The sequence below is a fragment of the Rhinopithecus roxellana genome, chromosome 17 (assembly GCF_007565055.1).
Source record: "Rhinopithecus roxellana isolate Shanxi Qingling chromosome 17, ASM756505v1, whole genome shotgun sequence".
Classification (NCBI taxonomy): Eukaryota; Metazoa; Chordata; class Mammalia; order Primates; family Cercopithecidae; genus Rhinopithecus; species Rhinopithecus roxellana.
The window spans coordinates 86,892,974-86,909,453 of record NC_044565.1 but is presented as its reverse complement, the minus strand read 5'-3'; the positions used below and the strand labels follow the sequence as shown (position 1 = coordinate 86,909,453).

Sequence of the window (16,480 nt, the reverse complement as noted above, 5' to 3'; positions counted from 1 at the left end):
CCTGCCTTATGAGGTGGAAGGTCTTTCTTTCTTATTATATGTACACCTTTAACTGAAGAGGTGAGAAAAGCTCCATACCATGATGCTTTGATTTCCCCAAGGCTTACCTTCTATAAGTAGTCAGTGATAAAGTGCCGTTGACCCGCATTTGTTTAGAATTATTTCATTAAAACTGGGGTATGACCTAGCAGTTTATAATAAATATTTATGTATAATTTTATTGCCTTTTAAAAGATACTGTAAAATTGACATATCTCAAAATGGAGTTAATTTATATTTACAACAAACCAAACACAAACATCAATTATGGAATTACAGGGTCACATTTTAATTCCTGAATTTTACAGTTTAGCATTAATATCACCACATGTATACAAATGGTGTAAAACAAGTACAGTGGTATTTTTAATACAAAATAAACATCTGTTTTATGGAAAAACTATACTTCATATCTACACAAACAGCTCATCTTTTCCAAACAGCCAAAATTAAAATTAACTACAAAATCTCCAAAACAGGGGAAACTGCTTCAGATTAAACTATTCCAGGAAAAGTGGACCCATAACACATTACAAGGGTGATCTAAAGATTGTGGCTGGAAGTACCATTAAAAATTTTTTTTCCCAATGCATTAAATTGTATTTTGGGGACATTTTTCTCACTTCGGCATGATCTCAGATCATAGATGAGCAAACTAACATTAAAATATGTACAGTTAACTTGTTGCTCTAAAAATAAAACATAACTGTTTGCCTCAATTTAATTTTAAAGTTCACTTACGTACATGGAATGTGCTTTTACTCTTCTTAAAAAAGCAGCTTTCGTATCACACCCTTGTTTACAGAAAAGCTACATGTGCTGCATGCTGACGTTGACAAGTCGCTTCTTGGATCAAAATGGCTTCTACATACTAAATGCCACTTAATTCAGCACTATTCTTTGTTGGTCTGTATAAGTAACACTTTAAAACTTGTAGCTCTGGAAAGAGAGAGAACTTTACTAACAAAGCAAAAAGTGATTTCAAAGTATCTTCCACAAAAGATCGTACTGGTAGGTGGTTGAAAACATTCTGTTCTATCCACTTTCAAATTTCTAGAGAAAATCATTTTGGAATACTACTGTACTGATTCTTGGCCTTCATTGTCTCTAAAAGTGCTGATTTTAACATTATCTTAAAACTGTCCAGTTTGAATTGAGCTTGTTTTCATCAATATACATATTGAAAATTCCTGGTGTAGAAAATTCAACATGTGCTGAATATGGGGTGTACTTCCCTTCAACTACCTAAAAGGCTGAACTTTTGTTAAATCTTAAATAAATGGTCCCAACAGCTTAACTTCATTTTTTTTTATGATAGTTGAATGTGTTTTCCATAAAAATTTCTTTTAAAAAGAGGCAACTGATTAAAACAACAACATGGTCAGCACCATTATACAAGTAATGTTATTGAGTTTACAACTGAAGTTCTGTAAAATTGTTTTTAGATCAACACCCCGAGGAGCAACCCTGCATTATTTTATCAACCTTTTCCCCTCCCCTAAACCGTCCCAAAACCTGTGACTTCCTTGCTGAGAAGCTGTCTCCCAGGTTCTGGTTATTAACGTTTGACAGCCTAAAAGGCAAACCCCTTAATTACTAGCAAGCAATGAAGTTCCTGGGAAGCCTGTTTTTTTATTAGAACTAAACTCCCTTAGCTGATATATTGAGTGTCTTTTGCTACTCCTTGTATATTTTCTAAGTTCAATTGAGAAAGCTTTCTGATTCGGATTTACAGCTCATTGAACAGTTGCAGCATTTTAAGACCACATGTTGAGGGTCCCCTAATAAATATTTTATGAGCCAAGACGAGGTCTTTTCCTGGGGGACGTTTCTTCTTCTTCATCTTCCTCTTCATCATCTGGATAATCCACTAAGCCAACCAAACTTCCCTATTGAAGAATTAAAAAAAATTTTCTTTAAACATATATAACAAAAAAGAGCTTTTAGTACAAATCCAATCACTTTTAAAGATATCAGAAATCATTTTTCTAAATCATATCAGAAATTAACACATTTGAATTTGATAAAGGAACTGCTTGAAATTACGAACGTCTGAGTACTAATTAGTAGCACTTGCAGTAACCCTTAACTTTTCTATCTGGTTCTTGGATTATTAATGATACTTCAAAACTCAATTCTGCAAAATTTTACTGTGGGAAAATGCCTACTTTTCCAAATAGGGATAACAATTATAACATTTGAAAGCTAGAAAGGACATTGGAGATGCACTAGTGCATTTCTCTAATTTTATTACCACAAGAAATCCCCTTGTAGTCTTTGTTCATCTTGTGTATATTTCATCACTAAGTACACATCATTGTTTTCATTGTGCTTTTGAAGTATAGCTTAAATGGCTGAAGATAAACACATGAAATGATTCCTATAAAATAGTAAGTAAAACATTCAGGGCTAGCTCTCTGACCAAAAGAAAAATAAGGATGAGGTAATTCGTGGTCTTGGCCTTTGATGAGGAACTTCTGTGTGAAAATCCTAGAAAAACTCTGGGTACTCTCCAGAAAATTATACATCCACAGCGTTTCATTCATTTTGAGCCAATCCCATGAAAACTTATGTCCTATAGGTTAAGAGGGCTTCTGCAAACACTGTATTTAGTTCAAACCCTTCAGACCTCTAGGAGATAAACAAATGCAACAGAAGTAACTCATTCTTTATCTAAAGTACTGAGATACCTGGTTTTACCAGAATGTAACCAAATCACTATAATATTAACCAACCAAAAAAAGGCCTCTGGGCAGCTAGAAACAGTTATCAGAAAGACTTATATACCTGTCTGAGAATCTGTTTCTCAACTTAATCACATACACATCTTAAGTCTGGATATGCAAGAAGCAACATGGCTGAATTGTTAAAAACAGGCTAACTGTAGGTCTGATGTCAAATTCTAATGACAGCACGTTTTACATACAACAACAACAACAACAACAAAAAACAAAAACTTTGGGGGTGGGCACAGTAGCTTATGCCTGTAATTCCAGCACTTTGGGAGGCTGAGGCAGACAGGTCACCTGAGAGATCATGAGTTCAAAATCAACCTGGCCAACATGGTGAAACCCTATCTCTACTAAAAATAAAACATTAGCCTGGCGTGGTGCCAGGCACCTGTAGTCCCAGTGACTCGGGAGTCTGAGGGATGAGAATCTCTTGAACCCGGGAGGTAGAGATCGCGCCACTGCATTCCAGCCTGGGCAACAGAGCAAGACTCCATCTCAAAAAAATAAAAAAATAAAACCACAAACCCTTGGGCAAGTAGTTTAATATCTCTGCCTCAGTTTGTCTGTAAAATTGGTATAGTAGTATTTAGGCCTCAGTGAACTATTTTGAAAATTAAATTGATGGCCAGGCGCAGTGGCTCACGCCTGTAATCCTAGCATTTTGGGAGGCCAGGGTGAGTGGATCGCCTGATGTCACGAGTTCGAGTCCAGCCTAACCAACATGGTGAAACCCCGTCTCTACTAAAAATACAAAACTTAGCCAGGTGTGGTGGCGCATGCCTGTAATCCTAGCTGCTTCAGAGGCCGAGGCAGGAGAATCGCTTGAACCCAGGAGGTGGAGGTTTCAGTGAGCCAAGATGGCGCCACTGTACTCCAGCCTGGGCAATAAGAGCAAGACTCCGTCTCAAAAAAAAACAACAACAATAAATAAATAAGTTGACAACAAAACATCTAAAGCACTTCAGCACAGTGCTTGGTATGTAGTTAGTGTTCAATAAGTGCTATTAGCTGCTATTACTACTATTGTTTTTCTATTATTTTGTTTCTAAGCCAAACAAATTGGACGAGAGGAAAAACAAAATAATTCTCGTATAAAAAGGCACCAATCTGATAATTAAAACGATGACAGCAAAGTTGCAAAGTTTTAATTATGCTTAGTATTACATATCACAATATATAAACATATGTATTCCAAATGGTTAATACTTGTTTTTGCCCAAGATTAATAAATTGTCTGAAAAACTCAGTTATACAATTTGAGTTTTACTTATATTATCTCTGCAAACTAACATACATTTAAAACATGCTTACAATAAAAATAATAAAAATGCAAAATGTGAAATGTTGGAAGTAAAATGGCCTGAATCTAGAGATGCACTTTGTGAACCTGATTCCATACTTTTAATATATATCTAGAAATGTACTGTTTTAAAATAGCAGCTTGAAATTATACTTACTCTTTTACAATCATGTTCATATAAAAAAAAGCTTTTGATGTCAGGACATAAAGTTCCATTTCATTGTTTTAAACTCTTGCATTCCATGGTATGAATATATATATATTTTTATAGTCTTGCTCTGTTGCCCGGGCTAAAGTGCAGTTGTGAGATCTCAGTTCTCCAGGGTGCAAGTGATTCTTGTGCCTCAGTCACCCAAGTAGCTTGGACTACATGCACGCACCAACATGGCTGGCTAACTTTTGTATTTTTAGTAGACACGGGGTTTCACCGTGTCTTTCACCAGGCTGGCCTTGAACTCCTGGCCTCAAGTGATCTGCCTGCCTCAGCCTCCCAAAGTGTTGGGATTACAGGAATGAGCCACCATGCCCAGCTTCTCATATACTTTAATTCCTGAGTTTCTGGTGGGACATTTGGGTTGTTTTTGCAGGGTATTTACGTAAGAAATTTAAAAAGTAAATACCAGCAAAGAAACAGACAGGAGAAGAGAAAACAGCAGTTTAGAGTTGCCAGAGCATTTCTGGAAAAGAGAAATCAGAGGCAAGGCAACTCATAAAACAAGAAGAAGCCAAGAACTAAGTATTTGCAGAGGGATACAGAAACGAGAAACTGGCGTGTCTTAAGAGAACCCCAGAAAGAAGCTAGGCAGTAAAGGCACCAAAATACTGGGGAAAGCAGGGAAGACAGTTAAATTATAGTAAAACAGATAACTGGGTCATTGATTCTACACCTCTGACAGCCAGGAGATTTCTGTCCCTCCACCATCACCAACTATAGGGAATTCTACAGAGAAAATGACTCTATAAAGAATAAACTCTATAGAGAATGTAATGAACTTTACAGAGCAAAGGACCGTATATTTCAAGATTTTAGGCAAAGAAAAGGGCATGGGTAAGGCCAGGCTGAAAATGAAAGAATACATTTAAATTTTGTATACTGAGCAGACATGCTACCCTACAATAAGCTTTGCTATGTAGGCTCTCAGAACACTAACAACCACGCTTATACTTACAAGGTGTAAGAGACTAGCTTTGTCTGTAAAAATTAGATGGCTTCACAGAAGGGGTGTGGGGGGAACTACAAACAACTAACACCTCCCCCAAAAAGCAGGGCACTAAGTCCATACCATAAAGTCAACTTTTTAAAGTGTGTAATTTTCACACACCATAAACTCACCCTTTTAGAGCATATAATTTAGTGGCTTTAGTATATTCACAAGTCATGTAATCACTCACCACTAATTCCAGAACATTTCCATCATTTCACCCACCAAAAAAGTCCCCCAAAACAGTCCTCATTCCCCCACCACACCCCCCACCACCCAGCACTTGGCAACCACTAACTTACTTTGTTTCCGTGGATTTGCTTATTCTGGACAGTTCATATAAATGGAATCATATAATATGTGGTTTTTTGGTGACTGGTTTACTTCAATTACCACAATGTTTTCAAAGTTAATCTATGCTTAGCATATCAGGACTTTATTCCTTTTTATGGCCAAATAATATCCACTGTATGAATATGCCGCATTTTGTGTATCCATTCATCATAAGCTGAGAGACATCTGCGTTATTCCCACTTTTTGGCTATTATGAACAATGCTGCTATTAACATTCATACACAAGTTTTACAGTGGACACGTTTTTAGTTTTCTTATATACCTAGGAAATGAGGTAGTTGGGTCATATGGTAACTCTGGGTCATACGGTACTCTGACTTTTTAGGGAACCTCCTGACTATACTCCAAAGCTGCTATACCATTATATTTTTATTTATTTATTTATTTATTTATTTATTTATTTACTTACTTACTTACTTACTTACTTACTTACTTATTTATTTTTTGAGACATGGTCTCACTCTGTTGCCCAGGCTGGAGTGCAGTGATGTGATCTCAGCTCATTGCAACCTCTGCACGCTGGGCTCAAGTGATCCTACCACCTCAGCCTCCCGAGGGACCACAGTCATGTGCCACCATGTCCAGCTAATTTTTGTAGAGACGGGGTTTTGCCATGTTGCCCAGGCTGGTCTCGAGCTCCTGGGCTCACGTGATCCTCCTGCCTCGGATCTCCGAAAGTGCTGGGATTACAGGCATGAGACTCTGCACCTGGCCTGTTGTGCTACTTTATATTCTCACTAGCAACAGATGTCACAGTTTACATTCTTGCTAACACTTGTTTTTGTGCATCTTTTTTATTATAGCTATCCTAGAGGATGTGAAATGCTATCATATTGTGATTTTGATTTGCATTTCCCTTACTAATGATGTTAAACATCTTTCCACATGCTTACATGGGCCACTTGTGTATCTTCTTTGCAGAAATGTCTATTAAAATCCTTTGCCCATTTTAAAACTGGGTTGTCATGCTGAGCTGTAAGAGTTCTTTATATATTCTGGATACCAGTTACTTATCAGATATATCATTTACAAATATTTCTTCCCATTTTGTGGATTGTCTTTTCAATTTATGGTAGTATCCTTTGAGTACAACATTTTTAAATTTTGATAGAGTCCAATTTATTATTTTTCTTTTGTCACTTGTGGTATTTGTGTCATATTCTATGAAATCATTGCCTAAATCCAAGGTCATAGACATTTATGCTTTTTTTTAAAAAAAGAGCTTTAGACTTACAACTTTTACATTTGGATCTTTTCATCCATTGTGAGAGTTTTGTATATGATGTGAGATAGGCCTCTAACTTCATTCTTCTGCATGTGGATATACAGTTGTAACATTTATTGAAAAGGGTATTCTGGCCAGGCGCAGTGGCTCACACCTGTAATCCCAGCACTCTGGGAGGCCGAGGCAGGCAGATCACGAGGTCAGGAGATCAAGACCATCCTGGCTAACACAGTGAAACCCCGTCTCTACTAAAAATACAAAAAATTAGCCAAGTGTGGCGGGCGCCTGTAGTCCCAGCTACTCAGGAGGCTGAGGTAGGAGAACGGCATGAACTGCGAGGCGGAGCTTGTAGTGAGCCAAGATTTCGCCACTGCACTCCAGCCTGGGCGACAGAGCGAGACTCCGTCTCAAAAAAAAAAAAAAAAAGAAAGAAAAGAGTACTCTTTCCTCCATCAAATTGTCTTGGCACTCTTATTAAAATCTGCCTTTTTTTTTTTTCATGAAAGGAAATCCTAAGATTACCACTTGAGTAGTTTCCTATGTGAATGAAAGGATCAAAATAAATGACAACAATAACCTATGAAAAAGCACTTTGGGAAGCCGAGGTCGGGGAATCACTTGAGGCCAGGAATTCCTGATGAGCCTGGCCAACATGGTGAAACCCCATCTCTACTGAAAATACAAAAATTAGCCATGCATGGTGTCGCACACCTGTAATCCTACAACATTATAATAAATGCACATTCTATACAGAAATACACATGTATATGAAACGATGTATGTAAGTGGTCACACATTGCAGCAATGATTATAACTACAAAAAGCTGGAAACAACTTGAATGCCCATCGATAGAGGCTAATTATAAATTAAGGTATATCCATACTTTTGAGTTCTATGCAGGAAATCTCTAATGTCCTGATATGCGGAATTCACCAAGATAAATTTGCTACATAAAAAAGTAAGATAACAGGTTTCTCTACTGTGAGTCTGTGACAAGTGTTTATTTTAGTATCCACAAATGGCTTCTCATTCTGATTTTATATTTTTCCTCATAGAAAACATGCAAGTTTTACAGTTACACAACTAAAGAAGTATTTTGTGTCTTTATGGCATTTATATCATAAAAACAAATGTTTTGTTTAAATTCATTACTAGCTAATGTCTAGCCAGCCTTCAACTATAGCAATTAACACTGTTGGTGAAACTGGCTAAAACAAAGGGCAACTGGTGATAAAGAATCTGCCACCCCTTAGGAATGTGGGCACACTTTGTTAAGAAGGCTGAGAGCAAATTAAAGTGGTGCTTAACTTCTGTCAACTCCTATCTTGCTTAATTTCAAAATTCTGTGTCTACAGTGATTGAGCAACTGTTTTCCGAGAACATTGTTTTTATCCCCGTCTCTAAAAAGGATGTATAACAGATGTATTCTGTAATCTGCTGTTAGTGTCAAGAAGAGTGAAAAAGGTGTTGGTGTTTGCATTTAATTTTGCTCATTCATAAGTAAATTATCTGGAAGGATAATAAAAACTCAGGGAAATATCACAGAAAATATAATAGGAAAACAAAATGAACAGGATATAAAAGTAGGATAGAAAAGGTATGCAGTATTGACATATTATTAGAAATAAAAGACACAGCTAAAAGAGTTCAAAGGGGTCTTTGTGGAGGGGAACAGAGGGACTGATTTTTTTCTAATATAAACTTGCCTTTCGGTAATATTTGACTTTTGAAAGTAAGTGCATGTATTACTTCGATTTGAAAAAAAAAAAAAAAGAAAAGCTAACATACATTGAGAAGGTGTTAAGCAGTGTTCTCAGCATTTATACATTTGTTAAATAATTTAATCTTCCCAACAAGCTTATAAAGTAGCTACTATTTTATTCCTTTTTAAAACAAGAAAGTCAGCCAGGCATGCTGGCTAACTCCTGTTAATCTTAACACTTTGGGGGGCTGAGCAGGACTGCTTGAGCCCAGCAGTCTGAGACCAGCCTGGGCAACATGGCGAAAACCCATCTCTACCAAAAATACAAAAATTAGCCAGGCATAGTGGCATGCACCTGCATCCCCAGCTACTCGGGAGGCTGAGATGGGAGGATCAGTTGAGCCCAGGAGGTAGGGGAGGCAGTGAGCTGTGATCACACCACTGCACTCCAGGCTGGGTGACAGAGTGAGACTCTGTCGCAACAACAACAACCTGGAAGCAGGAAGTTAGGCAGCTTAAGGCCCAGAGAGATTAAATAACTTATTCAAGGTGATACAGCTAGAAAGAGGCAGAGTCAATATTTGAACCCAAACAATACAACTCTATGGCAAATACTCTTTTTTGAGACAGGGTATCACTCTCTTGCTCAGGCTGGAGTGCAGTGGCAAGATCATGGCTCACTGAAGTCTCCACCTCTCAGGCTCAACCAACTCTCCTGCCTAAGACTCTTGAGTAGCTGGAACCACAGGTGTGTGCCACCACACCCAGCTAATATTTTAATACTTTTTGTAGAGATGGCGTCTCACCTTGTTGCCCAGACTGGTCTTGGACTCCTGGGCTCAAGCGATCCTCCTGCCTTGGCCTCCCACAGTGCTAGGATTACAGGTGTAAGCCACTGTGCCCAGCCCAAACATTCTTAATGTAGTGTCACAATATCACTCTAAATTGTCCTACCATAAAGTTGAAAATTAATTTTAAAATTTTCCAGTTAAAAAACATAAAATATATTTCAAATACAGAATACCATGAAAATGCTATTGTCAAAAGCCTATCTCACTATACTACTTGAATGAAAATTCTTCATTTTTGTAAAATAAACTTAGACTTATATTTTGTGTTCCAAACAAGAGGCATTCCTTCAGTAAGGTGTGCACTACCATGGTGTTTCTGCTTGTCTTTCTATCTTTATACAATAGTTGTCCCATATTTATGCCTTTTTATTTTAAGCCACTCCTTTTTGGGGAAAAAGGATGATTTCATATAACATATGAACAAGAAAAATGTTTCATATAAAATTTAAACTTGTTTATAAAAAAAGGTAACCAAGGGAAACACATATGTTATAAGAACAACAGAAAGTCTAATATCCTTAACTAAAGATTCATCAACAATAATATAATCCAATTTGCAGAGAAGAGCAGATTCAAAAGGCTAATATTTAGCCTTACTACTAATAAAGTATACACAATTGGAAATGAGATATTATATACTGTCTCCCCTACCTACCTGGCAAATACTAAAAATAATTATAGCGCTGGCAAAGCTGCAATTGGCCAGGCACACTCACACACAGTTTATAGTAACATAAACTGGAACAGACTTTGTGAAGATGAATGTGACCGTATGTATGAAGATATTCTACTACTCACCTATCCAAGAAAATAATTTAAAATGCAGTAACACTAAGTAGTCAGTGAAATATTAAAAATAGAATGGGGGACAAGGAGGAAGGATGCTTACATTTATTATCATAAGCCTAAATAAAATGAAATTCTCCTTGGGAGGCCGAGGTGGGTGGATCATGAGGTTAAGAGATCGAGACCACCCTGGCCAACACGGTGAAACCCTGTCTCTACTAAAAATACAAAAATTAGCTGGGTGTGGTGGCGTACGCCTATAGTCCCAGCTACTTGGGAGGCTGAGGCAGGAGAATTGCTTGAACTCGGGAGGCGGAGGTTGCAGTCAGCCGAGATCACTCCACTGCACACCAGCCTGGCGACAGAGTGAGACTCTGTCTCAAAAAATAAAATAAAATAAAATAAAATAAATAAAATAAAATTCTACAATCAACAATGTTTTGATAACAAAAATTCTATTGAAATTGTTTTGATTATCCAAATTTTTTTCAGTAAACATGAAAAAATCTCACAGATGGGAAAAGCAAAGTTTGTGTGTAATGCTGTTTCACCTACCTTGGTGGCTGTTACTGACGTAGCCAAGTTTGTGGTTTTGGAAGAGGATCCATTAGAAGTTGCTGGTGTTGTCTGAGCCACTACAGATTTACTGTTTGTTCCATTAGCAGCACTGGCAGAGTGGGAGAAAGTAAATTTGAAGCCACCAGGAGATGTCCTTTTGGGAAGGTTTTCCTTGTCTTCACTTTCTTTTGCTAAAGCAAAAGTAAAATTTTGAACATATATCAATAAATACTGCTAAGTCAAAACATCTAAAAAGAGCAATAATTTAAAAACTTATAAAACATTGCTGCCTGGGCACGGTGGCTCACGCCTGTAATCCCAACACTTTGGGAGGCTGAGGTGGGCAGATCACCCGATGCCAGAGTTCGAGACCAGCCTGACCAACATGGAAAAACCCCGTCTTTACTAAAAATACAAAATTAGCTGGGTGTGGTGGCGTATGTCTATAATCCCAGCTACTTGGGAGGCTGAAGCAGGAGAATCACTTGAACCCGGGAGGCAGAGGTTGTGGTGAGCCGAGATCATACCATTGCACTCCAGCCTGGGCAACAAGAGCAAAACTCTGTCTCAAAAAAAAAAAAAAAGAAAAAAGAAAAAAAAATTGCCTTTGTTTCCTAAGAACTTTTTTAAAAGTAGAGCATGATGTGTACAGTGATGATACGGTTTGGCTCTGTGTCCCCCCCTCAAATCTCAAATCAAATTGTAATCCCCACGTGTCAGGGGAGGGACTTGCTGAGAGGTGACTGGATCATGGGGGTGGATTTCCCCCTTGCTGTTCTTGTGACAGTGAGTTCTCACGAGATCTGGTTGTTCTAAAGGGTGGCATGTCCCCCCTTGCTCTCTCTCTCCTGCTGCCATGTAAGACACGCCTTGTTTCCCATTCACCTTCCACCACAAGTCTCCTGAGGCCCCCCCAGCTATGTGGAATTGTAAGTCAATTATACCTCTTTTCTTCATAAATTACACAGTCTCAGGTAGTTCTTTAGAGCAGTGTGAAAACAAACTAACACAGAAAATTGGTACCAGGAATGGGGTACTGCTATAAAGATACCTGAAAATGGCAGGGCGCAGTGGCTCACACCTACAATCCCAGCACTTTGGGAGGCTGAGGAGGGTGGATCACTTGAGGTCAGGAGTTCAAGACCAGCCTGGCCAACATGATGAAACCTCTTCTCTATTAAAAATACAAAATTAGCTGGGGGTGGTGGCACACACCTATAATCCCAGCTGCTCTGGTGGCTGAGGCAGGAGAATCGCTTGAACCCTGGAGGCAGTGGTTGCAGCAAGCCGAGATTATGCCACTGAACACCAGCCTGGGTGACAGAGTGAGACTCCATCTCAAAAAAAAGATACCTGAAAATGTGGAAGCAACTTTGGAACCGGGTAATAGGCAGAGGTTGGAACAATTTGGAGGTCTTAGAAAAAGACAAGAAGATATGGGAAAGTCTGGAACTTCCAAAAGACTTGTTGACTGGTTTTGACCAAAATGCTGACAGTGATATGGACAATGAAGTCTAGGCTGAGGAGGTCTCAGATGGAGGTAAGGAACTTATTTGGAACTGGAGTAAAGGTCATAGTTGCTATGCTTTAGCAAAGAGACTGGCAGCATTTTGCCCCTGCCCTAGAGATCTGTGGAACTTGAGAGAGACGATTTAGGGTATCTGGTGGAAAAATCTCTAAGCAGCAAAGCATTCAAGTGGTGGCCTGGGCTGGGCACGGCACGGGGCTCATGCCTGTAATCCCAGCACTCTGGGAGGCTGAGGCGGGTGGATTACTTGAGGTCAGGAGTTCAAGACCAGCTTGGCCAACATGGTGAAACCCTGTCTCTACTAAAAATACAAAAATTAGCTGGTGGTCATGGTGGCACACACCTGTAGTCCCAGCTACTTGGGAGGCTGAGGCAGGAGAATCAGTTGAACCTGGGAGGCAGAGGGTGCAGTGAGCTGAGATCATGCCACTGCATTCCAGCCTGGGCGACAGAGACTCCGTCTCAAAAAAAAAAAAAAAAAAAAAAAAAAAAAAGCCTTCTGGCTGTTTCTAAAAGTGTATGCTCATATGCATGAAGAGATAGCCTGAAATTAGAATTTATATTTAAAAGGGAGCAGAGCATAAAGTTTGGAAAACTTGCAGCCTGACCATGCAGTAGAAAAGAAAAACCCATTTTCTGGGGAGAAATTCAAGCTGGGCTGCAGAAATCTGAATAAGTAACAAGGAGCCAAATGTTAATTCACAGGCCCAGAGGCCTAGGAGGGAAAAATGGTTTTGTGAACTGGGCCCAGGGACCTACTGCTCTGTGCAGTCTTGGGACACTCTGCATCCCAGGTGCTGCAGCTCCAGTCATGGCTAAAAGGAGCCAAGGTACAGCTTGGGCCATGGCTTTAGAGGGTGCAAGCCCCAAGTCTTGGTGGCTTCCATGTGATGCTGGGCCTGTGGGTATGCAGAAGGCAAGAACTGAGGTTTGGTAACCTCTGATTCTCAAACCATCTAGATTTCAGAAGACATATAGAAATGCCTGGATGTCTAGGCAGAAATCTGCTGCAGGGGCAGAGCTCTTATGAAGAACCTACTAGGGCAGTGCAGAAGGGAAATGTGAGGTTGCAGCCCCCACACAGCGTCCCCACTGGGATACTGCCTAGTGCAGTCATGAGAAGAGGGCCATCATCCTCCAGACTCCAGAACAGTAGATCCACCAACAGCTTGCGCCATGTACCTGGAAAAGCCACAGGCATGCAGCTATGGGGGCTGTACCCAGCAGAGCCATAGGGGCAGAGCCAGCCGGGGCCTTGGGAGCCTACCTGTTGTATCAGCATGCCCTGGTGTTAGACACGGAGTCAAAGGACACGATTTTGGAGCTTTAAGATTCAAAGACTACCCTGCTGGGCTTCGGACTTGCCCAGGGCCTATAGCCCCTTTGATTTGGCCAATTTCTCCCATTTGGAATGGGAGCATTTACCCAATGTCTGTACCCTCATTGTATCTTGGAGGTAACTAACTTTTTTCTTCTTTTATAGGCTCATAGGCAGAAGGGATTTACCTTGTCTCATATGAGACTTTGTGCTTGGACTTTTGAGTTAATGCTGGAATGAGCTGTGACTTTGGGGGACTGTTGGGAAGGCATGATTGGTTTTGAAATGTAAAAAGGACATGAGATTAGGGAGGGGCCAAGGTGGAATGTTAAGGTTTGGCTCTTGTCCCCACCCAAATCTCATCGTGAATTGTAATTGTGTTGGAGGAGATGATTGAATCATGGAGGCAGAATACCCCCTTGCTATTTTTGTTAGTGAGTTCTCATGATATCTAGTTGTTTAAAAGTGTGTGGCACATCGGTCGGGCTTGGTGGCTCATGCTTGTAATCCCAGCACTTTGGGAGGCCAAGGCGGGTGAATCATCTGAGGCCAGGAGTTCGAGACCAGCCTGGCCAACATGGTGAAACCCCATCTCTATTGAAAATGTAAAAATTAGCTGGGTGTGGTGGTGCATGCCTGTAATCCCAACTACTTGGGAGGCAGGAGAATCGTCTGAACCCAGGAGGCAGAGGTTGCAGTGAGCTGAGATCACAGCACTGCACTTCAGCCTGGGCAACAAGAGTGAGACTACATCTCAAAAAGCAAACAAACAAACAAACAAAAGTGTGTGGCACCTCCTTCCTTCACACTCTCTGTCTCCCGCTCCATCATGGTTAAGATATGCTTGCTTTCCTTGCGTCTTCAACCATGACTGTAAGTTTCCCGAAGCCTTTCAGCCATGTTTCCTGTTAAGCCTAAGGAACCGTGAGTCGATCAAACCTCTTTTCTTCATAAACTACCCAGTTTTAGGTAGTTCTTTATAACAGTATTAAACGAACTAATACAAGTGATAAGTCTTTATCAGCTAGAATCTTAGAAATCTCAGTATTAGGAAGGACCTTACGGATCATAACAAAATTAGCCATCCTATGCTAGAACTCTACATTGTGGTATCTAGCATATCCATCTAAAATCTCATGAGCTGTCTGACTCTTCCTTTTATTGTCTCCTTGTAGCTTCCACTCACTGATTCTACACTTCTTTACTCATTGTAAAAACCTAGTAATCTCTCTCAGAAGTCAATATTCCAAATGCCTAATGACAATGATCAAGTCTGTAAGTCCTAAATATTCCAGGTTCCTTTTTCTGTTTGTTTTATGACATAGGTGTCCAATCCCTTTTAACATCTGGTTACTATTTTTATATATGATTCTTAACAGTGTCTCACTCAACACTGGATACAGAACTTCAAATATGGCTGTATTGCCTCTTTTGACTGTAGTCAGGGCAGTACCTATAATGAGTAAAGGCAGAAGAATTTGTCTAGCAAAGGTATCCATTCCTTAGGACATTTTAATAGGCTTTTTGCTCCACCACGCTGAGACAAAAAAAACTTATTAAATTAATGAGTTGAAAATGAGTAGGAGCAATAGTTTCAAAGAAAATGTAATAAATAAATTTTCTGAGAATTGCCTTCAGAAAATGTCACATTTAAAATCACAAACTTACATAATAAATCCAAGAAAGGCTTTTATCTTCTAAGACATACATTTTTTTGTTTTTGTTTTTGAGATAGGGTCTTTCTCTGTTACCAGGCTAGAGTGCAGTGGCAGCTCATGGCTCACTGCAGCTTCGACCTCCTGGGCTCAAGTGATCCTCCAGCCTCAGCCTTCCTAGTAGCTGGGACTCCAGGTAAGTGCCACTGTGCCCATCTAATTTTTGTGTTTTTTTGTAGAGACAGGGTTTTACCATGCTACCCAGGGTCGTCTGGAACTCCTGGGCTCAAATGATCCACCTGCCTCAGCCTCCCAAAGTGCTGGGATTACAGACGTGAGCCACCATGCCCAGCAAGGTATAAATTTTAATTAAATATTTAAATGACACAGACAGGGCAGTATTCCAAAAAATGGTAATTCCTCAGGCCACAGAAATAAAATGACTAGTTCTTTTGAAAGATATAGTACTAGCAAGATCTTCATTTTATAAAACAAGTTAAGCACATCTAAAAGCCAGGGGAAGTTTTACTTTTTCACTTCTCTTGATAGTATATCTTTATGCAACTTTTGTAATTTTAAAATTTCAAAGAGCAAAGTTACTTGTTTGAGTTCAGTTTATCAGCTGTAAAAGACACAGGCAAAGTACTCTAGAAGGTTTCTATGAAGCTATATGGTCTCTGTTATTACTGAGAATTTCAGTATAGAAATAAAGCCAAGACTATTCACAGAAAGAAAAGTATAAGTAGATAACTCAATTTCTAACTAGCAAATTCATAGCATTACAAAATAGCAAGTTTGAAGAGAAACATTTTAAACATGAAAAGAATTCCCAGACAGATTGGGAAAAAGTACATAATTTTAAAAGAACACAATTTGGTATAAAATTCTTTTCTTGCTTTATAAACTACAAACCTACCTTCACAAGCAACAAAGTAATTTCTACACTAAACAAGAGGGTACACTGTGCAAAAATTCAGAATTTGAATACCTTTTTTAGTCTCCATAAACTTTTCATAATTATCTGGAAAATCATCTTCTGGTTTAGATTTTTCCACTGGTGCCACAATCACTTTTCCTTCCTCTTCTTCATCTTCATTAAACCACATTTCTTCATCTTCTTCCAAGGCTTTTGCATCTCTGCGAAATCTGTTACTACGCAATATAGATGGTACACTGTAAGAAATATATCACAAATACTGAGTAGTGATTTAAAGGTCACGATCAGATTG

The 16,480-nt window shown here is 39.2% G+C and overlaps 1 protein-coding gene across 4 annotated transcripts in view; it reads right to left on the bottom strand.

Moving 5' to 3' along the window:
- Positions 1 to 304: 304 nt before the first annotated feature.
- LOC104672416 (serine/threonine-protein phosphatase 4 regulatory subunit 3B) overlaps positions 305 to 16,480 on the bottom strand; it is a 33,651-nt gene continuing 17,475 nt past the window's right edge. For 2 of the 4 annotated variants that reach the window (XM_030921377.1, XM_030921379.1), the window contains 3 exons: positions 16,240 to 16,403; positions 10,748 to 10,941; positions 305 to 1,928 (listed from right to left, as the gene is read on the bottom strand). In XM_030921377.1, coding sequence (XP_030777237.1) covers positions 1,833 to 1,928; positions 10,748 to 10,941; positions 16,240 to 16,403 — 454 coding nt within the window. In that variant the 3' untranslated portion in view covers positions 305 to 1,832. Of the gene's footprint in view, positions 1,929 to 10,747; positions 10,942 to 16,239; positions 16,425 to 16,480 lie in introns of all 4 variants that reach the window. The other 2 variants (XM_030921378.1, XM_030921380.1) reach the window with 1 other exon arrangement.